Here is a 23,386-nt window from a genome sequence, read left to right on the forward strand (position 1 = left end):
CCTCCATGGCCTAAATTGGGGGTGAAAAATCTGGCTTCACCTTCAGGCGGCAGAAGCCCAGTCCAGCACAGAGCCGGGCCTGCTCAGCGTGGGTCCCTGGGAGCTGGCTTCGACCCCCTACTAGCTAGGCCTGGGGCGGGGATGAGGGGACATCAGCCCCAGAAAATTTTCCAATATGTTCCCCAAACTCTATGACAAATCCACTGTAATGAAGACACACGGGTCAATGGAACAGAACAGAGAGCCCAGAAAACCCACGCCAGCTGTCATCAATTTAGCCCAAGGCGCCAGGAGCAGAGAACGCACAATGATGGGCTTTACCGTCAGTGGAGGCGTCAGTGGAGGCGGGCTGCGGCGGGGTCACGCTCAGGAATGAACTCCCAGACCCCTGTGTTCCTCCAGGCCCAATAATGAACCCCCAAAAGCCCCGCAGTTTTCCATATCCAGCCCTTCCTGCACTGGGTCTTCCGAATGGACCCCCTCTGCAGTCCGCCACCCACAGGGAGATGTTCTCACTCTCCCCTCATCTTTGGCTCACCTCCTCCTCTCCAGGCCCAAGAAGGTCCCCAGATCAAAGAGCAGATGGCGCCTTCTCCCGCTGGGTCCAGAAGAGACTGGAACGCCCGTTGGCATACAGTGCACGGCAAGTCCCCCTGGAAGCCAGCTAACCCCAGAGAGGAGGCAGCGGGACTGAGCGCACGCGAGTTCGGAGGGGCTGCGCAGGTGCCGCAGGGCGAGGTGGGGGTGGGGGGTGTAGAACACAGCCCCAACTCGCTCTCGGTGGCCACGCCCACCTGGTAGTCCCGCTCTAGCTTGACAGTTTGGAAATTCAAACTCAAATGGAGACAAATATTCCGCATCTCCAAAAAGTGTCAATGGAAATTCTGGGAAGCCACTAAAACCCTGGGTTTAAAAAAACTTGCTCAGGATTACTTAACAGTAGGTAATCCACAGGTGTGTCTATTGGCTCTTTGCTCCTTGCTTTGCCGCAGTCCCAGGTCCTTAGCCCACTCTGCTGTCATTATCCTGTGCTGAGTCCGCATTACCCGTCCTTGCCACCAAGAGCGTAGTCTGCCGATTCTCTGCGTTCCATCCCTCTGAGCCGTTTCCATCTTCCCTTGGTCAGCTTCAATACCTGAAAGCTCAATGACTTCCAGAAGTACCTGGTAATGTTATAGCAAATGTATGCGTAATAATCCAGCAAGCCTTCACCTAAACGAGCTATAGTGATTTATTCAGGTCATATACACTTGGAAAAAGAGCAATATCCAAACACTGTAGACTGCTGGATAAGAGGTCCTGGTTGTTGTGGATACCTATGACTCACAGCATCATCATGGTCCTGCTCTCAGAGTGAGGGGCATGGAGGAGTCAGGAAATGGAGTCCTGACAAATGTGGGTTCAATGGATCCATAACCCACGTGCTGGTCTCATTTCCCCACCTCTATTTTCCAATGTGGAATAGCAATGGATACATTTGTCCCTGACGGACTCCAACATTGCAGCTGAGTTCCAAGGATAAAACATTAATTCCTGTACCCTGTCCCCAGATGATCTGACTCAATCAGTCTGGGGTAGTTCTGAGATCTGCATTTCAGACAGCTGATCCATTAGAATTTGCACCCACCTCTGCTAAGTACTTGGACTGCTCCCAGCATTCTGGCACCTAGCTTCTTCAGCTCCAGGTGTGGGTACCTCCTGGTGATCAATGGAAATGTCAGACCAGAGGGACTCCCAGCAGGATGCCCAGTGTGCAGCCGAGATCTGAGCCCCAGCCACAGAAGCTTTGGAACCACCTCAGGGATTTAGACTACTCCAGACTTGCTAACCTTGTGCAGAGTGTTGTGGTGGTGCAATGGATGCAATTCACATTACTAGCACCATTTCAGTAGGTTGAGTGCTTGCATTTCTAACAGGCTCTGTAGTTTCCCAGGATGTCAACCTGTCACACTTGATCTTTGAATTTCTGTGAGGGTAGGAATGGGCACAGTGCAGGTTTTCTGATCCCATGCAGACTGGGTAAAGGATGAGTCAGAGTCCTCAGTGGTTTTTTTGCAGGTCTTTTATTGGGATTACCAGGCACACTGCAGGCAGGGGTGCTGGGGGGCCGGGAGGCTGGCAGGCCTCCCAGCCCCCAGCAAGTCTTCACTCTATCTGGGCTCTCCGGCCTTCTCTGCTTCTCTCTCGGCTTCTGCTACTTCTTTCTAGGCTTCTTGGCTTCTACAGGCATCCCCTGACGCCACCCTTAAAAGCCCAGTCTCAGCCCAGGTGAATCCCATCTACCTATGCCCACACCCTATTCCAGGTGCCCGCCATCAGGCATGCATTCAGGACCGCAAAGATCCATCATCTATCCTGATGGTGGGAGGGCAGAAAAGCCTGACATTTTTCCTTACCCTACAATTTCCTTTGCAGTTCCACACACCAGGGCCCATGCAAGACTCTCAGCATCCTGCTTCCCAAGCTTCACCAACACCTGGAATGCTATTTGCTCAGTCAAACTCCAAGGGAACTCACCTCCAATAGTGTCCTATTCCAGGATCTCCTTGAGCCAGGTCCCCCAGCTCATCCTCTGTCAGCACCTTGATGTAGGGTAAGGAAAAATGTCAGGCTTTTCAGCCCTCCTGCCATCAGGATAGATGATGGATCCTTGAGGTCCTGAATGCATGCCTGATGGCGGGCACCTGGAGTAGGGTATGGGCATAGGTAGATGGGATTCACCTGGCTAAGACTGTGCTTTTTAAGGGCAGCGTCATGGGGATGCCAGCAGCAGCAGAAGCCAAAAGAGAAGCCAAGAGAGAAGCAGAGCCATAGAAAGAAGCAGAGAACGCCAGAGAGCCCAGATAGAGTGAAGATTTGCTGGGGGCTGGGAGGACTGCCAGCCTCCAAGCCCCCCAGCACCCCTGCCTGCCACGTACCTGCTGAATCCCAATAAAAACCTGCAAAAAACCACCGAGGATTGTGACTCCTCCTTTACCCGGTCTGCATGGGATCAGAAAACCTGCACTGTGTCCATTCCTGCCTCCACACTTGACAATTTGGGAGTAGTGCTGGATGAAATCCTGCTTTTCTTGAGCATAAACATCCAATTCATTGTACGGGAGGAATAAATGATCTGCTCAATTTTTCTATAAATTTAAAAGCTATTCTAAAAAAATAGGATTCATTAATACAAATTAAGTAAGAATTGGGGCCTCCTGGTGGCCAGGGGTTAAAGTCTTAGCACTATCAATTATCTGCAGCCACTGCAGCATGAGTTCAATCCCCAACCACATGGCACAGCAGACCTCTCCTGTCTCACTACTGCTCCCCTCAGCAGTGCATTTCAGTAGATCCACCTGTTCTGCTACCCACTCTGTCTCTGGTGAACCTTCTCACCATCCCCACACCTCTGGCCTACACCCTAGTTCTTGTTTGCATAAATAAGAATTTACAAATGAAATAATGTCTAGAACTTGCCTCAAAACAGTGTAGTTATAAGGAATATGAAAAATAAGATCGATAATTATTGAAACTGGACAAGAGATAGGATTCATTCACTGTTCCCTCTACCTGTTTATGTTTGAAACTTTTCATAATAGAAAGTTTAAGAAAAGGACTGAATCTATACACCCAAGTATATGGGAGAGGAGAAAAAATCTGAAAGTAGGTTATGTAGAGTGGATTAGGATGGAGAATTTTACTTATCATCTCTGTCTTATACTGTTTATACTGGTGTGTGTGTATGTTAAAAAAATTAATTGGCTAACTTGGCATATTTCCCACAAAAGAAGTAAAGTCTATTCAAACAACAATTACACTTTTAGTTGTGTCTTCAATCTCAAGGAATCTTTTCCCCCCTTAGAGAGAAGAGCAAGCTTCCTTATAATGAGCTCAGTATAAATAAATTTAATTTCCAGCCTCATGTCTTAGCAGTACAACTAGTTTACTTGGCATATGCCTGCAACAGCATGGAACACAGAGTTACTGACTAAAAAATAACTAAAACAAATCAGGAAGTTTTATTTTAAATGAAATATATCATTTTTAGTTGCAAAGAAAAAGTAATTCCTCTTATCTACCAGCCTAGTCTATTTCCTAACTTGGGATCCATAAAAGCGGTAATCAGAGGCGGCTGGGTGGTGGTTGGGTCCTGTGGACGTGGGGTCCTGCATAATGAAGACTTAAATCCAAGGTTAAGGCAAAAACATCTGAAGTTCATTGCTAGGGCGGTGTTGGTATAGGAGCGGAACACTGAAGGTGTATACAGGACCTTAAGAGAATCCTCAGCATGGATGGGCTCACTAAGGACATTAAGCAATGGTGGTGGTATGATGAGAAGCCTTGCCACTGGCTACAGAGGGAAAATAAGAAACCTCCGGTGATACTGTAATTTCAGATTTTCAGGCCTACTCTCCCAGCCAGGAATGGATCCCAAGCTGCAGTGGCAGCGCTAAGTCCCAGCCACTAGACCACCTTGGGTTGGTGTCTCATGAAGCAGCAGCAGCAAAGAGGCAGATTTGATTAGAGAAAGAAAAAGTTTATTAAGGAGAAAGGGGATAGAAATAAAGTGGGACGCTCAGGCCAGTGGAACCAGGCCAGGGAGGGGCAAGGAAGCCAAAGTGGAGTCATGCCTCAGGGAATATGTATCTTCTTTCCCTGATTATTCTAAAGCTCCACCAGTCTCTTTGTGATTGGTCAGTTTTTGGTGGTCTCACTCACTGCCTAAGTGTCTCTGTGACCAGAACTAAGTCCCTGTATCCCAGCCCTTATCTTTTTTCTTTATCGTCCTTGTCCAGGAATGTCCTGTTGCTCCTAGTCCTGGGGTGTGTAATTAGTCCCCTTTGGAATTTGTTGCCCTTATCTCTGGAGCCTTCCTTATTCCTCCGAGGCTTTTTTCCTATTCTATTCTGACCATAAGGATTCTCCACTTGCCCTATGCCTCACCGGGGTATCCATAATATGGAAATGGCTCTCAAGATGAACTTCTTGATGCCAAAGAATCGAACAGAACCCTGGCAGGGTAGCTGAACCTGTGAATAATAAGCCCCAAAATAAAACCCTTAAAAAAATAGTAATAAAGTCTTGGAAGACACTTTATGAACTTTGAAAGACCAACAGAGATATATTTACACAAAACAAAGAGGTCCGGGGCCTCCCCGGTGGCACAGGGGTTAAAGACTGCACTGTCAAGCTACTGCCAGCCACTGCAGCACGAGCTCAATCCCTGGCACGAGTTAGATCCCCCGCCGGCCAGGGAGCAACCCACATGGCGCAGCAGATCTCTCCTGTCTCTCCGGCTATTCCCCTCAGCAGTGCATTTCAGTACATCTGTCAGTTCTGCTCCCCACTCTGTCTCTGGTGAATCCTCTCACCTCCTGCACCTCTGGCTTACACCCCAGTTCTTGTATGCATAGATAAATAAATCTTTACAGAACTTCAAAAAAAAAAACCAAAAAAACAAAACAAAAAAAAAGAGGTCCTGGATAGCAAAAAAGCCAGGAAGTTTGGGTTGTTTTCTTGTTGGTAGTAATTGCTGTTGTCTTGATCGGCTTTTATCTGGAATTATATCAGCTACACAACTGTTGCATCAGGAATCCCTTAAACTAGCTGGATTCAGCGAATGATTGATGGTCATTCTCCACTTCACAATTCTTCCCTTACATGAAGAAAAGTATTTGATAAACAGCAACTAGGAATGTTACAGGGCAGGGAGAGGGGCACCCCAGAACCCCCAAACCAGCCCGCACTAAATAGGTTCTGCCATCCATCGCATCAAGACAAAACATGTAAGACCTTCACTGGAAATGAACTTTAATACAATTAGTGAACAAATACAGAAAAGACAAAGAATATAGTTTCTAAAACAAGCATCAAAGTTACCCATCCCCTCGTGGGTAAAAGTCCAGTCAAATGGGATTAGCCCAAAGCAAGGCCCAAGAGCCTGCCACAGTCTAAAGCACCTTCCAGCCGGGGACCCAGAGTAAAGGGTCAGAAACAGTCAGACAAGTATGGGAGGAAAGGAGCAAAATCAAAATCAAGATAAAAGCTGCCATTGTTAACCTCCCCCACGGGTCTCTCACCCACATTTCTTTCAACCAGTCCAGGACCAAGAAGCAAGAGCAGTTTTTTCACGTCTCTGCTCCATGTGACTCCTCCAGGTCTCCTTCTGGCTCTCCATCCTGCTTCCTTCCTTCCCCAGTTTCCTCTCCAGCTTCTCCTCCCCGCTCAGCTCCACCCCGCCTTGGGTGGGGCAGGGAACTTGGAACCTCCCCTTTTCCTGGAGACCATCTTATTATAGGACAGCATGGCACTTAAGTCTTGAGCCATCTCTTCTGAAAGATAATTTACACAACTATAATCCACAGGGCACTGGGTGAGGGAGTGAGGAAATCAAAGCTGCTTCAAAATGTTCTTCAAAGGTGTTCTATATCATGATCCCACTTTGTTTTATGTTAAAGAAGAAAGAAAGGCAGCATATCAATGCCCAGAACAAGAGGTAAATTATTACAAACATCATCACTATCTCAGGTATGACATAGAGAAGCATTATCCTCATCTCCACAAGATCGATAACCAAGCTATATTCCTGGGAGTTTGACCACTGATCAACCTCTTTTCTGACAGTTCTGTCACTCCAAAGAAGGATGAAGGTTGTCAACCTTCTAAATTCTTAAATAATTCAAGTCAATTAAAACCTCGCTAGAAGGTTTGAAGCATTGAGAAGCCAATGTATAGTCCGATTGTTTCCAAATAATATATATTTTTTTAAGTTTTATTTATTTATTTATACAAGCACTGGGTATAGTCAGAAGCACGGGAGGGTGAGAGAATTCACCAGAGCCAGAGCGGAGAGCAGAACAGGCAGACTAACGAAATACACTGCTGAGGGGCGCAGTGGGCGGCAGGAGAGGTCTGCGCACCATGTGGGACCCTCGCCGTGGGCCGGAGATCGAACCGGTGCTGCAGAGGCTGCTGGCAGCTTTGCAACCCAGCGCTCAACCGCTGCGCCACCGCGGAGGCCCCCAAATAACATTTTGAATAGCAAAAAAAAAAAAAAGATTTTCAAAAAACATTTTGAATCATATCTATAACATTCTCAATCTTAGCTATTATTTTAAAAGAAACAATATTTGGGTCTGGCAAAGAAAAGGAAGTGTTCTTCCGTTTTGGTTACAAAGTTCCCTAAAATCTTTTTTTTTCTTTTTTTTTTAAAGATTTATTTATTTTTATACAAGAGTTGGGGTACAGGCCAGAGGCACCAGAGGGTGAGAGGATTAACGAGAGACAGAGCAGGGAACAGAACAGGCAGACGACCTAAATACATTGCTGCGGGGAGCAGCAGGCAAGACAGGAGAGGTCTGTGCTATGTGGGAATCTCCCTGGCTGGTGGGGAAACCAAACCCACACTGCAAAGGCTGTGGTCAGCTTTACAGCGCTGAGCTCAGCCACCAGGGAGGCCTTCCCTAAATCATTTTAAAGCAAAACTCAAAGAGGCAAAACATATACAGACTCCCCGGGGGTCCCAACAAAGTGTAAACCTTGTCCTCAAAGAAATGATAGTTATTATGCTGAAACATGATTGGTAAAAGAATTTGGAAGTTCTTCACCTTCTTTTCCCTCTATATACCTGATGATCTATAGGGAATTTTAAAAGGAACACTACTTAAGCATACCAAAAATTACAAGACAAAGGCCTCTTGACCTCTTTTATGTAGGAACAGCTTGCATAAGAATTTGCATGAATAAGATTCTAGCTCTACCTAGTGACCAACAATGGTATTAACTTACAAAGCTACAAATGTAGAAATTTGCTAAATTTGCAAAAATGTGAGCTTTCTAAACGGAAGCTAAATGGAAGGGGGAGAGCCCGTAGGCAAAACAAGCATGATCAGCTGTTCAGTTTTTGTTAGTAGTCGAATTGGCTGATTATCTCGAATTTGAAATTAGTACCTAACTAAATATAAAAACAGAGTTGGCTATTTATAGCACATACAAGAAAAAAAAACAAAAAAGACTTCAAAGAAGGCTCTGGAGTAGCAGAAACATCTCTTAGCCAGGGTGGCTAGATAAAATACAACATGTCCTTTTTTCCCAGATTTTAAAAAAAAAAATTCTTGTGTAAATTTATCCAAAACACCTAAAACTTACAGTATTTTGTTCCCCAACAAATGAATGGTAACTTCAGGTGGGGGGGAGGGAATGGGCTAAAAGGGTGAAGGTGGTCAAAAGGTTAAAACTTCTAATTATAAAGTAAGTACCAGGAGTGTAATGTATACCTCGACGATTACAGTTAATAATAATGTGTTGTATACTTTCAAAGTGTGAAGAGAGAAGATCTTAAAGTTCTTATCATAAGAAAAAATTTATAACTTTGTGTGGTGGTGGATTTTTTTTTTTTTTAAGATTTATTTATACAAGAACCGGGGTACAGGCCAGATGTACGGGAGGGTGAGAGGATTCACTGGAAACAGAGTGGGGAACAGAACAGGCAGACTGACGAAATACACTGAGGGGAGCAGTGAGCTCTCGAGACAAAATAGGTCTGCGGGCCTCCCTGGTGGCGCAGCGGTTGAGCGCTGGGTTGCGAAGCTGCCCGCAGCCTCTGCGGTGCCGGTTCGATCCCCGGCTGCTCCCCGGCCATGGCAGGAGGGTCCCACATGGTGCGCAGACCTCTCCTGCCGCCCGCTGCTCCCCTCAGCAGTGTACTTCGGTCCTTCTGCCTGTTCTGCTCCCCGCTCTGGCTCTGGTGAATTCTCTCACCCTCTGGCACTTCTGACTGTACCCAGTGCTTGTATGCATAAATAAACAAACAAACAAATAAATCTTTAAAAAAAAAAAAAAAAGAGGTCTGCCACGCCATGTGGGATCCTCGCTGGCCTGGATGGAGCCGGCACTGCAGAGGCTGCCGACAGCTTCACAGAGCTGCGCTCAACCGCCTGTGCCACCACAGGCGGCCCTGGTGGTGGATCTTAACTAGATTTGTTATGGTGATTTTTTGAAAGATATACAAATATCAAATCATTATATTGTACACCTGAAACCAATATGTCAATTATCTCAACTAAAAAATGCAAAGTTGTCAAATGGATGACAGATTTGAAAATACTTGAACATTAAAAAAAAACAAAACCAAGGTATTGATAAGTAGACCCTATAAGTAATTTTCACAAAAAAGCAACATGATGTGGGGGTTGCCCCCAAAATGGACAACAGACATGATTCAGTGAGTCAAGAAAAAGGAAAATAAATTACTTTCCTAAGCAGTCCTGAGGCAAGAGGCTGCCTACTTACTCTGGCCCCTAAAAATTCAAATGTAATTTTTAAATATTGATTAAGTTTGACTTGATCTAAATAAATAAATTTGAATGTCAAGAAATGCCAAAAATGGCCCTCTCTGGTGGCAAAAGAGGTTAAGTCTCAGCACTATGAGGCTTCCGAAGCCACTGCAGCACGAGTTGATCCCGGACCAGGGAGCTACCCACATGGCGCAGCAGACCTCTCCTGTCTTTCCCACTGCTCCCCTCAGCAGTGTATTTCAGTCAGTCACCTGTTACTCTCCCCACTCTCTCTAGTAAGTCCTCTCCGCACAACCACACCCCCACCCTCACCTCAGCTCTTGCATGCATAAATCTTTTTTTTTTTAAATAGAGGCATGTTTTTTATTTATTTATTTGTTTGTTTTGTTTTTTGTTTATACATGCACTGGGTACAGTCAGAAGCGCGGGAGGGTGAGAGAATTCACCAGAGCCAGAGCGGGGAGCAGGACAGACAGAAGGACCGAAGCACACTGCTGAGGGGAGCAGCGGCCGGCAGGAGAGGTCTGCGCGCCATGTGGGACCCTCCTCCGGTGGCCGGGGAGCAGCCGGGGATCGAACCGGCGCCGCAGAGGCCGCGGGCAGCTTCGCAACCCAGCGCTCAACCGCTGCGCCACCAGGGAGGCCCCCATAAATAAATCTTTAAAAAAAAAAAAAAGAAATGCCATAATGTTAAAAGAAAATGACAGGTTAGGAGAAAATATTTGCAACATATATCATAGGTAAAGGACAATAAGATCTTTTATATATATTTTTAAAATCTCTTATAATTCAGGGCCTCCCTGGTGATGCAGGGGTTAGGTTAGTCTCAGAGCTACCAAGCTATCACCACCCACTGTGACATGAGTTCTAAACCTCTCCTGTCTCACCTGCTGAGACAGGAGTGTATTTCAGTGGATCTGCCTGTTCTGCTCCCCATTCTGTCTCTGGTGAATTCCCCCCCCCACCCCCACCTAGCCCCAGTTCTTGTATGTATGTATGTATGTATAAATAATAAATAAATAAATCTTTTTTCAAAACTCTTAAAATTCAAGAAAAAGAACCAGAAATCTGATAGAAAATGAACTAAAAACATGAACAATTCACAAAAAAACAGTCTGTAAGCACATGAAAAGAGGTTCAACTAAAACTATACTGCGGTGCCAGATCCAAAATTCAAAAGTATAATATACTTGGAAGGCAAGGCATTGGGGAAACATGCACCCTCATATATTGCTGGGCAGAGGGAGGATGCAAATTGGTACCACACTTATGAGATGGAGTTTGGCAATATTTAAAAAACTACATATGTATTTACTCTAACTCAGAATTTCCACTTCTAGGAAATTTACTCTGAAAATATATTCCAGCAATCCAAATATAGCTATACACATGGTTATTTACTAAAACATTATTTTATGATTGCATGATATTGGAAACTATATAAATGTTCAAAAGTAGGAGTAGTTTAAATATGGTATTTCCAAACAATGGTGAAAGACTGCATGCCTTCTCCCTGAAATCAGGTCTGAAGCAAGGAAGAGCAGGAAGGAAGAATTACAAAGAAGAGAAAATCTGGGGGGATTGCAGATGTTTCGTATTTTGGTCATGGCGATGGTGTTACAGGACAGGGAAAGGGGCAACCCAGACCCCGCAAACCTGCCTGCTCTAAATAGGTTCTGCCATCCACCATATCAACACAAAACATATGAGACTTTAATGGGAAGGAACTTTAATACAATTAGGAAACAATACAGGAAAGGCAAAGAATATAGTTTCTAAATCAAGTACCCAAAGTTACCTGTCCCCTCGTGGGTAAAAGTCCACCCAAGTCGAACAAAGCCCAGAACAAGTCCCCAAAGCCTGCCACAAGTCTAAATCATCTTCCAGTGGGGACCCACAGAAAAGGAGCAGAAACAACCAGACAAGTCTGGAAGGAAAAGAGCAAAATCAAAATCAAGACAAAAACCACCGTTGTCACCTCCCCACGGGTCTCTCACCCACATCTGTGTCACCCAGTCCACGACCAAAAGGTAAGTGTAGTTTCTTCACATGTCTCTCGGCTCCATGTGCCTCCTCCAGGTCTCCTTCTGGCTCTCCATCCTGCTTCCTTCCTTCCTCAGTCTCCTCTGCAGCTTCTTCTCTCCCTGCTCAGCTCCACCCTCCCTTGGGTGTGGCAGGAAACCTGGAACCTCCCCCTTTCCTGGGGACCACCATTACAATGGTTTCATTGTAATGTGTCAAAAAATGATCAATCTGTACACTTCTGTGTCATTTATTATACCAATTATACCTCAAAAAAACTGGTACCATTTTTCAAAAACAGAATAAGCTACAACTAGAGACCCCTACATATCTATTAGAAAGGCTCAAATTTTAAAATAATAACTTATCATACTATAACCTGGCAAGAAACAAATTAATGGACATAATAAGTTGAGGATTAAGTCATGTACAAGTAATAGTCCATATTCTTGTCCACCCACAAATTTTTTGGGACAGTGAAAATCCTAATACCTACCCAGTGCCAAATAACACCAGCAAATTTTCCTATCAAAATCCTATAATAGGATGTTAAAAAGGACTCTTTGTAACTTGGTCTGTATCTCCAAAACTAAGAAAAACAGGTTCCCGGTACTCCCACATTCTATAAGGGGAGGCTAGAGCATCTATAGAGGACTTGCAAAGCAGATTACTTGGCAAATTTTAGTTCTACCGGTGTTAGTTCATCATCCGACCTCAGCCTATATAAACAAAATTAAGAGAATAAGGACTTCTTTAGAAGGACTTGTGTCCCCTCTGATGGCGAAGGCAAGAAATAATTCTTCAATCCCTTTCAAGCCAAGAGAAGGATCCTCAGAACCACCAAGAGGTTTTTGTTTTGCGTCCTCTGCAATTGATGGAACAGAGACTGGTAGATGAATCCATTTTTTTTAAAAAGATTTATTTTATTTATGCATTCAAGAGCTGGGGTATAGGCCAGAGGACAGGGAGCTTAGAGGATTCACCAAAGACAGAGTGGGGAGCAGAACAGGCAGATCGACTGAAATACACTGCTGAGGGGAGCAGCAGGCAAAACAGGAAAGGTCTGCTGCACCATGTGGGTTAGCTCTCTGGCCAGGGATGGTACTCATGCTGCAGTGGCTGCCAACAGGTTGGTAGTGTTGAGTCTTAAACTTTGGGCCACCAGGGAGGCCCCCTGAATCCATTTTTAATGGAGTTTAGTTTAAAGGTCCCAAAGCAAAAATTGCCCATGATCACTCATAGCTAGATTTTTCTGTAAAAATTGACCATTACATGAATTAATTTGTTTGCACTTAGTGCCTAGGTTTGGAATAATAAATCACTTCAACGCTCAGTCCTGTGGAATAGTCACACTTTGGGCAACTGCAGGTAGTTTTCAATCTTTTTACAAGCTAAGTTTGCCTCTGGTGCAATTCCAGTGTATGCATAAAATGTTCTTATTCTTGGATGGAGGTATAGCATAGACTCCCATTCACTGCAAACCAGAACTATTATATATCAGAATTGAAAGATCCTGTATTTGATTATGGAATGCAAACCTATGGATTTCTTTTCAATACCTGTAAGTATGGTTACATTCTTGTATTTGTACTGCAGTACAAAATAACACTAAAAATAATGGTTTTTGACTATTAAAAAATAGCAATTTCCCCTTTCTCTTCATATTTTTCTTGATGAAGGAATACAACTTTAATTTTTACTAATCTCAGCCCTCAATTTATATCAATACACATAATTTGTATTACATTTGTTACGTTGTTTTATAATCCTCTTGAATGGAAGTAAAATGATTTTGTAAATCAATCTAGACAAACTTTCTTTACTGTTATGAAATGTCACCCAGTGTAGAAAATTATGTAGCACCATAATTTGTATTCTAAAACAGGAACCAAGGGAAAAAGCCAAGTAATCCAAAGCAATATTTCATTTTGGAAAGTCAGGTTATGGGGCTGAGGAGGAGCACCATTCTGAGCGACTCATATCTCATCATCCAGATGTCCAGCTGCTCCACCAACCTGTCCCACACACAAACCCAAGACCCTGGGTGCAGGGCTAGTCTTTGGCTAGATGGAGCACTACTCTGGGGACAAATTCTAATTTCCAAGTTTGACATGCCACAATGATAACCCTACTCAAAAAAATATTCTTACATCTGATAAATTACATGCAATTTAATGTTTCCAATTTCTTCCATGAAAAGAACATCCAGAAACTTGTTTTCATGAAAAATATTCTCTGATGTCCTTAAAATGCTCCCCAGCCACATCTTCAGTTTTCTTTTCTCCCCAGAACAGGAGGGGTCCTGGAGAAGCAGCCAAGAAGACACTTAACAAATATTTCTGATTACATGAATTGATGGGAGCAGTGGAGAGGGTGGGTGGAGCAATTTCAGAATCGGGATCTAGATTGAGATCCTTGCTGGGAGGGGAAGTTGGGAACTTAACTGCTGTGAGTGGTTCTGAGGGAGCAGCAGCTTTTTAGACAACTCCCCTGTCACATTAAACGCCCCCTGGGTGACTTCCTTTGCTCTTAGCATTGCCTTTCACCTTTGGAGGTTCTAGGCAGACTGGTTTCCCTCCCTTTCTGGTCTGGCCCCCAGCCTGCTAGCTGTCCTCTGAGCCCCTGCTTGGTGCTTCAACTGTAGGTTCCCCAGGTTCCTGGGCATCCTTTCCTCCTGGCCAGCTCACCCCTGCCAGTTACTCAGCTCTCACCGAGGAGGATTTCCTTGGGGAACCGTACTCCACCTCCCTGCCTAGATCTAATCCCTATTTCTTTTTCCTAAGCACCCCCAAGCTCCTCCTCAGGAAACAGTTATTAATTTATGGATCATTAGATCCAAGAGACTCCCCAAACTGGCTGGAAGTTCCAGGAGGACTGTCTGCAGAGATTGAGACTTGCTCCTACCCATCCAAAGTCACCACTGGGGAAATAGATACCTTTCTCAGCACTTCACCCTGTTACAGGGCAAGCCCAATGTGAAATGGGTTGCCTGACTGTGGGTCCTCACCTGCACTTAAAAGGGATTATATAAGACTCAACTGCAGGCACACACAAAAGAGTTAATAAAGGGTTTATTTATAAAAGAAGGGGAAATGCAGAAATGAATAACTCAGGGAGAAAGGGAGATAAATTGGTGAATGTGTCCTACCAGTTCTGCTGAGCTGGAACCCCAACAGCACACTAAAAGCCTGCGGAAAAACCAAGGATCCCCAAGGCCCACCTGTCTGGTTATATACAAAACCTGGCTGCTTAACTCCACCCTCAATTCCCAGCAATCCTCCCTTCCGTGGAGATGATATTATGGGATTTGCAGTCCTTGGTGTCTTGGATCTCTTTGGTTTCTGGGGTGGGGTGGGGTCCATAAAACCTATTTGTGGAGTTTGTTCAGAACATCCTTACCCCACAACAACTCCACTTCCCAATGAGGCCCGGGAAGTCCTTGCAGTCCCTCCACTGCAACCTTGCAGGGGAAGGAGTGAGGCGTGTTTAGGTGATCCCACAAGCCTGGCCAGGAACATCTACACCTGCTGGATATCTCCCCTTTCCTTACTCAGGCTGGCCAGCCCACCAGAAAAGCAAAAACGCTTCTTATGGCCCTCAAAAAATTATATACATGTTTAAATGTGAATATATGAATCATGGTGGGGGAGGAGGAGTGATTGATGTCTTGATTTTTAAAAATTTTTTTTAGGGGAGGTAAGGAACCTGCCTTCCCCACTATCACAAATTAGCAGTAAAGTTTCCCATACCTGGGGGAATCAGAGGTCAACACATCCATAGTGCAATGAATCAACCTCTTCCCAGAAAAACAACTACCTGATCTTGTCTTCCCTGTCAGGTAAGTATGCCCTTAATATGTAAGAGGATATTGTGAGAATTGAGTAAATAAAGCGAGTGCCAGGTGGGGTGGGGGAAGCGGGTATAAATAAACTCTCAAGGTAAGGGTTGCCAGTCACTTTTGGATAAAAGGATTTCCTACATTGGGTTTTATCCTTTTATCTATTCTGTTTTGTAAGCATCCTAGGTTTTTCTTGACTACACCCTAGTTTTATCTCCTCAGATCTCTTCTGCCCTACAGTAGGGCGGAGGGACTATCTCCATTATAATGAAGGCTTGTTTTGCTGCCTTCAATCTTCCCACTTAACCTAGAAGAGAAACTACTCTAGAGCTTCAAACTCAAAAACAATAAAAAACCATTCCAATACAATCTTTTTTTCCCCTTAAATCAGGCTATTTCCAAAACCTTTCCTATAAATTTCTTAGATTTATGTTTGGGTTTTTTAAGGCTGTACGATCCTCAGTCCAGGGCATGCAAACAATTTATGATATTCTTAAATTTCCCAAGCTTGCTACTTTCACACAGATTAACCTAAAATTGTTTTCTACTTTTAGAAGCATTGTGCTTAAGACAGTTTCTAGATTTAAAGAGCAAGAACAGTTTTTACTACATTTACACTATACAATTGGAGTCCTTAATTTTCTAGTTTACATTCTCACACACAATCAACAACTATTGTCAACTTATACTTGGAAGGATGCACTAGCTGAGGGTAATTTTCAAGTGCTACAACTTTTGGACCATAAAATAGACTCAAGCAAGATTGGGAGACTATTTACCTAACAGATGGGGGAGGGGTGTTGCCAACCATCTCTTTGTGAGGTTGTGGGGAACATGCAATCTTGTGAGTTCTTATGTGTTGCTGGAGCTGAAATTATTTCATCCCCTTAGGAAGGGGAAGTTGATAATAGATAATGAAAGTATATATGCATAGATGCTCTTCCCCTTTGGACTAGCAATTCTCCCTCTGGGACAACACAGGGTCTTACAGGTCAAAATGAGGAATCTGGTTAAGTTGGATGAAAAACTATGGATAATTCTGGAAAAGAATGCCCCTTATAAAGGGCATCTATGGTTTCCCTCACTGAGTCTTCAATAATGAGAAACTTTATAGGACAAAAATAAAGTCTGGAGCCCCTCCATAAACCCTGGAAGGAGAGTAATCTTAAATTTTAGTCCTAGAGTGGATCAAAAGCAAACTGTACTCAAGAAATATTTATTGAATTCCTATTTGGTCAGACATTGCTCTAAGACTTGATAGTCTTAGGTCATAGCCCTAACTTGTTTAAATCCTCACTACAATCCCTACTAGATACATGTTATTCTCCTATTACAGTCAGAGAATTGAAGCACAAAGGCTGACATGCTCATGTTTCCATAGCTAAAAAGAACCTGAGTCAAGATTCAAACCCAAGCCATCTAGCTAGTGCCAGTGTCCTATAAATTAACAGGACTATACTACCTATTGCCTATTTAAAAAAGAAAATAACCTTGCCTTGCTGGAGTTTACATTTTAGTAGGAGAGAAGAAAATGAGCAGCTAACAGTGTCAGTCAGGGTTATAAATGCCATGAGGAAAAATAGCTTAAACAGAAACTGTGGAGTAGGAGAGGACCTCTAGAAATGCAACTGAACCACTAGAGAGAAGGGAGCAGAACCATTAGAAAATCTTAAGATTTCCAGGCAGAGAAAATGAAAACCCTGAAGCGGTAATACGATGGTTTGCCAGTAAAATGAACAACAGCTAAAATGCAGGTAAAGCTTAGATAACACAGGGTCTTATAGGTCAAAATAAGGAGCCTGATTTAAGTTGGATGGAAAACTATGGAGAATTGTGGGGTCTTTCGAAAGGATACCATGATTAACGTTTTGAAAATTAAATCTGACTAAAGAACAGATTGTGAAATACAGCTAAAAATCACTGAGACCCGTTAGGCGTTTCTGTCATCCTGGCAAAAGAGGATGGGGCTAGACTAAGTGTAGGGTGCTCCAGAAGGCTTCCTCATGGATCTCATGTGAATGGTGAGAGGTCAAGGATGGCTCCTTGTTTTTGGCCTGAATGGGTAAAAATGGTGTCATTCATTTACTGACAGTGTGGGGGAGAGTTGTCTGATGGAATTGCCACATTTGTCTTCTACACCAAACAGCTTATCATTAGTTTTCTCTCCCAGAAATAGTCAACACATTTTACTTTGTATGATGCCTGTTGTAAGTACCCTACATATATTGACAGTTAAATCTTGCAACTTAGTAGGGGAGTCAGATGCTACTATCTTCAATTAGAGACTGAGGGGGTTGAACAAACTCAGCTAACATAGGGTCAGAAATCTACCTAAGTGGAATTCATTCTACTTTGTGAACTGCCAACCTAGGGAAAACTGTATTAGGGAAAACTGTCTCCATTCAGATGATTCCTCAGCTATCAGGAGTGAGCTCTGACTATGGTAATGCCTTCACTTAGTCCAATATACTTACCCTTAATGGAGCAATTCTGTAAAGGCATGGTGAATCCCAGAGACCCCTTCAGAGGGTCTGAGTTTCTCTTCCTTATGCCTATCAGTAAGGGTGAATTTTCTTCAAAGTCCAACCTAAATAATTCATGTTGAATATAGATGAGAACAGAGCTATCAGAAAATAGCTGAGTAATACATTTAGATGGTTTTAAAGTTTTCAGCCAGGATTAAACTAAGTAGATCAAAATATTCAATCATCTGCTGCTTTAATAAAGAGACTCATGCAGGGTCTTCCCGGTGGCGCAGTGGTTGAGCGCTGGGTTGCAAAGCTGCCCGCAGCCTCTGCAGCGCCGGTTCGATCCCCGGCTGCTCCCTGGCCACTGGAAGAGGGTCCCACATGGCGCGCAGAGCTCTCCTGCCGCCCGCTGCTCCCCTCAGCAGTGTACTTCGGTCCTTCTGCCTGCTCTGCTCCCCGCTCTGGCTCTGGTGAATTCTCTCACCCTCCCGCGCTTCTGACCTACCCAGTGCTTGTATAAATAAATAAATAAATCTTTAAAAAAAAAAAAAAGAGACTCATGCAAAAGGACACAGCTCATTCCCTAACAAAAGGAAAACAAATTGATCAGACATGGATATAAAATTGCTATAGTATTAATGATTCTCTGTTTCAGAGAATATTTGCATTGCATTTCATTCATATTATGTTAAACAAGACAGGACTAATATTTTTAAGACCCCAATCCAGGTCAGCTCTAGATATTATCACATCTCTCCTAGACTGATTTTCTGCTATCTTGAAGTTTGGCTCCTAGGTCATTTTTAACCTTGGACCTCTTTCTAGCTTGGGGGTTAAGCTCAAGGAGCAATACACCAACCACAGCTCAAGGAACTATATATTTAAAATGTTCTTCTTTATTGGCAAATTTGGGGGGAAAGTCACATCAGGACTCAGAGGCAAAACCAGAGAACCCAAAACGCCTAGTTTTTCCTTATCAAACTGGAGCAGTTTAAACCAGACTAGAGCTGCTCCAACTCTGGCCTGTTTTTCTTTACATCCTGGTCCCAGATATGTTGATTACAAAACAGCTTCAGTTCATCTCAGGGCCTAGTCCGAGGGCATTCATGGCTTCCTCAAGTTTGATTATCCCTACAGGAAAAAGAGCAACTATGGGTATATGGTGAGGGAACAGTGGGAAAATCTGGATAGTTCTTAGTCTCTTTCAAGGTTTGTTTCTGGGACTTCCCCTGCCAAGGGTTCTGAGGCTGAGATTCTCGGGCATTTCGGAACGTGGGCTCATTCCAACATCCCTCTCCGCAGCTGCGGAGGGGGAAAGGAGGGGAGGAGGAACTGGGGTTACAATCTTGGAAAAGCCTGCCCTATGCGGCCAGCCCCAGCAGCCTCCCATCGTATCTTACTCCAGGGTCCCTTGCACAGCAGACGGCAGTCCCGAAGGGGTCTCCGGAAAACCCAGACACCGACGGCCAGAGGTTCAGGTGGTGGTCACAAGGAGGGAAGGGAAAAGTGAGATGGGCTAGAAGAGAGAGAATAAAGCCGTCCTCGCGGACCCCAGTTTTTGCAGCACCTCATCACCGGGTCACTCACCTCGTTCCTGACGCTGGCGGTGCCACTCGGCCAGGGACTGGAGCATCCACCTGGAACGAAGCTTGTACAAGTAAGAGCCGTAAACCACGACTTCAGTGAGGTCCGAGGATTCCAGAACATGCAGCTCGAGCATGGCCTTACACACTTTCTCGAAATACGGGATTCCAGATCCGTGTGGGCCTGTTAGAGAAAGAAGATGAGTGAGAGCTCTGGCCCACAGAGCCGCACCCCAGGCTCAGGGGCGCCCAGGTCAGGGCTCACTCACCAAATATGGCTTCCAGCAGTCGCGTCTGGACCTGGAACACTTCAGGGTCTTTCAAATCTTCGGGAACTTTCACCCACGGCGGGATATCTTTCCGCGCAGGAAGCGTTCCCATGTTGAGAGCCTCAAAAGCAAACACGTCCCCACTCGGGCTAGGCCTTAACTGTGCAGCAGGTCAGAGATGCGCGTGGAAGGTCTAGCACCTGGACGGCCCCGCCCCCGGACAGGCTCCGCCCCCGCTCCCGCTCCCAGACAGACTCTGACCCCCAGGCTGGCAGCCCAATCCAGCATTCACAGCGCTCGACTGACCCGCCTACCCGTGCTTAGGTCCCCGGATTACCAGCCCCCGGGCTTTACCTCTTCTGGGTACTGGAGGGCCCAGGTGTCTTGGCGTTTGCAGGGATTGCCACCTGCCTAGATCAATTCTTCCGCACTAGAATGTCTTGGCTTGTGAGTGGGTGGGGCAGTGCACTGTTGACCCTTTCCCTAGGAGCGTGTAGTTGGACCTGAAAGTGAGAATACAGGTTTGAGGGCGTAAGAACCACCCCAGCTGTCCCGTGGAGTTCCTGCTTACCACTTTCCAAAGAAGGAGCGGTTCCTCTAGGCCACAGGGGGCAAAACCTAGTAGCTTCATTTTGTAGGCCACCTCTGCAACTTCTGGGGAGTCAGGAGTAACTCGTGCTATTTAACAAAGAGGAAAAGGCAAGAGAGACAAAGGAGATTCGGAAATGCATTGTCTTCAAGGCTACGTGATGGAGGCGCTAAAGGGCCCTCGCTGTTTGAGTTCCTCAAGTCCCTGAGTCTGGAACTTTGAATCTACCTTGATTTGGAAATTCATATGTCACCTGCCTGATAACTCCAGCCCAAACTGTGTGGTTTCTGGCTCTAAATAAATTTGTTTCATTCATTTAAAAAGTGTATTGCTTGAAACGATGCACTAAATTACCTGATGAAGGTATGATTTCAATGTTTTCTACTTCCATGGCCTTCTCCAGAATTTTTTTTAAATCTCTTCCATTGATCTTTTCATATTTAAATGTTTAATATAAGGCTCCATAAAGATGAAGCTGCCTTTTCCCAAGAGGAAGTCCTATAACATGGAATATCCCCGACCTTGCTGCAATGACTAATTCTTTGGTTAGGCCTCTTCACATCTTATCAAAACCTGTGGGTGCTTTTGCAACCACCAGTGTAATCAATTCAGATAATGATGATTGGCTAAAACTATCAAGTGAGAGTTTACTAAGGAACTGAATAGTCACAAGGTCTGGAAGTATTAGCTCACAGATTATGAATTACAAGGAGAAAATGTTCCTTTACAATAGTGAGTTGGAAGAAAGATTCCTTGTAATCAAACACCAAAATTGGCATCACCAATAACTTTTCAGTATCTTGTTTATAACAATGGTGATAACCTCTTTATGATAATATACTAGAGTTTTGCCATTGGGAAAAGATGTTACCATTGAGAGAAACTGAGCATTGGGAGAAACATGAAAATTCTGTATTATTTCTCGTAACTGCATGTGAATCTACTATTCTTTCAAAATAAATGTTAAAAAATGAAGTCAAAATTTTAAAGATGCAAATCAGTATGTTATTTTTTTAAAATAACCTACTAGTTCCATTTAATTGTCTAATTGACTAATTGTTTAAAGCTGTTACTTTACCATTTATGAATATATTGTATTTTTCTGTGTAATTGAACTTTTTCTAAGTTTTGTGCCCTTTCCTATAGCTTAGGATGTCTAGTTTTTTCTTTTTTCTTTTTTAAAGATTTATTTATGTATTTATGCAAGCACTGGGTATAGTCAGAAGCGCGGGAGGGTGAGAGAATTCACCAGAGCCAGAGGGGAGAGCAGAGCAGGCAGACTGAGGATGTCTAGTTTTTTCACTAAAGCCACCACTGCTATTTAAGTGGCTGACATTCTAAATTGAGGCCATTGTAAAAATAATGATTGCTTTATAATGTGTCTTAATATTGGAGCCTTACAATTTGTCCCACTTAGAACCTTCCTGCTTCTTTCCACTGTATCAGGTATCATCTGGAAATGTCAGGTCATTGCTGTTTTTTTTCCCAGAATAACCACTGATGATTGTTCAAGAGTTCTATCATCCGCCAGTTTCCACAAAACAATGTGAGACCAATGCTTTTCCCTCTGAAAAAAAAAAAATTCTCTCAGGAGAAGTCAAGCATCTGACAGTACAGGGTACTTGTTAAGGACAAAATTTCCCTAAATTTCCTTCAGCTCATGCCCATGGCCTCACTCCCAGTTGAACAATCAACTCCCTTATAGAAGAAATTGAAGCCCTTCACTCATTTATTAAAAAGATAATAAGTGCCAACAATATGGCAGACATTTTGCTAGATGCTAGGTCACTTGAAAGGCAATCTGTGTCCTCAAGAAGGAAGGAAAAACAAAACAGGCAATTGAAATTGATTTTACAAGCACTGGGATCAAAAGAAGAGCATCAGTCTAGGCAAGGGGTGTATTAGTCAGGGCTTTCCAGATACACAGAACCAGAAGCACACATGCATACATGCACACACATGCACACATATACATATGAAGAGATTTATTTCAAGAAATTGGTTTACAAGACTGTGAATCAGGTAAGTCATATGTAGGGCAGGCAGGCAGGAGATGATAAAAAATTTTGAGTTACAGGCGGGCTGGCAGGAGATGATTAAAAAAATCTGAGTTATAGAACAATGTGAATGCATTTAATGCCACAGAATTATAAACTTACAAATGGTTGAAACACTAGGGCAGGAGATGATGTGTCAGAATTCCTTCTTCCCCAGGGTATCCTCTATTTTCTTCTTTATTTTTTCCCCTTTTCAATATTTTTATGTTGGGCTTCCTTGGTGGCACAGGGGTTAAAGACACAGTGCTATCAAGCTATTGCCAGCCACTGCAACGTGAGTTCAATTCTGGCCAGGGAGCTAACCCACATGGCTGAGCAGACCTCTCCTGTCTCACCCGCTGCTCCCCTCAGCAGTGTATTTCAGTTAATCTGCCTGTTCTGTTCCCCACTCTGTCTCTGATGAATCCTCTCACCCCCCACACCTCTGGCCTACACCCCAGTTCTTCTATGCATAAATAAATAAATCTTTAAAAAATAAAATAAAATTTTTATGTTATTTTTTAAAATTCAGTTTTCTCCTTAAGGTCTTACAACTGATTGGATGATGCCTACCCACATTATTGAGGATAATCTCATTTACTTAAATCAGTTGATTGTAAATATAAACCACAATAGCAACAACTGCATGAGTATTTGTATACAGACTAGCTAAGTTGACATATAAAACCAACCATGGCAAGGGGTATCTTGGGAAAGTCCACAAAGGTAAGCTGAAACCTGGAAGATGCATAGGAATTTCCTTAACTTTCTTCCTCCAGAAAAGAACACATCTCCCTGTTCACATCCAAAGTCCAACCCCGTACTAGAGTTCATGACACTGCCGTCAGCTCTTTCATCAGAAGCATGCTTCAACAATGCTTATTCTCTCAAGACTTCTTTACCTCAGCCTGAAAACATGCTTTAATCCTAAAATAGTCAGCTTTCAACTCCAAATCTCCCATTCCAGCCACAAACCAATCTCCATCTTTTCTGTCACACAAACTCCTTGAAAAACAGCCCATGCTGCTGCTTCCATATACCTCACGTATTCCTAAACACTTTATTCTTTGACACCTGCATCTGCATTTCAAAGATTCATTCCCTAGACCTGCACTATACAATATAGATGCCACTAGACAGATGTGCTGTTGGGAACCTGAAATGAGTCTAATCTGCACTGCACTCTAAATACAAACTACACAGAAGATTTTGATGACTTTTAATACCAAAAGAAAGTAAAATATCTCAATTTACATTGATTAAATTATTAAAATAATAAAAATTTTGACATATTGTTAAAGTA

General features: G+C 43.7%; 1 protein-coding gene and 1 non-coding gene across 2 annotated transcripts; both read right to left on the bottom strand.

Annotated features, from left to right (window-relative positions):
- Nucleotides 1-14,989: 14,989 nt before the first annotated feature.
- On the bottom strand, nt 14,990-15,146 carry LOC119253647 (U1 spliceosomal RNA). The gene has a single exon (XR_005127177.1). It is a non-coding gene; the product is annotated as a U1 spliceosomal RNA (small nuclear RNA).
- A 3,354-nt stretch (nt 15,147-18,500) lies between these two features.
- On the bottom strand, nt 18,501-19,665 carry DPPA5 (developmental pluripotency associated 5). Its single transcript, XM_037520925.1, has 3 exons — nt 19,459-19,665; nt 19,194-19,373; nt 18,501-18,737 (listed from the first exon to the last, which is right to left on the bottom strand). The coding sequence occupies exons 1-3, from the start codon at nt 19,568-19,570 to the stop codon at nt 18,679-18,681; spliced, it is 351 nt and encodes a 116-aa protein (XP_037376822.1). The 5' UTR covers nt 19,571-19,665; the 3' UTR covers nt 18,501-18,678.
- Between the last annotated feature and the right edge of the window lie 3,721 nt (nt 19,666-23,386).

This window comes from Talpa occidentalis, unplaced genomic scaffold (assembly GCF_014898055.3).
Source record: "Talpa occidentalis isolate TD23 unplaced genomic scaffold, MPIMG_talOcc4v2.1 talOcc4.2, whole genome shotgun sequence".
In the NCBI taxonomy this organism is placed as follows: domain Eukaryota; kingdom Metazoa; phylum Chordata; class Mammalia; order Eulipotyphla; family Talpidae; genus Talpa; species Talpa occidentalis.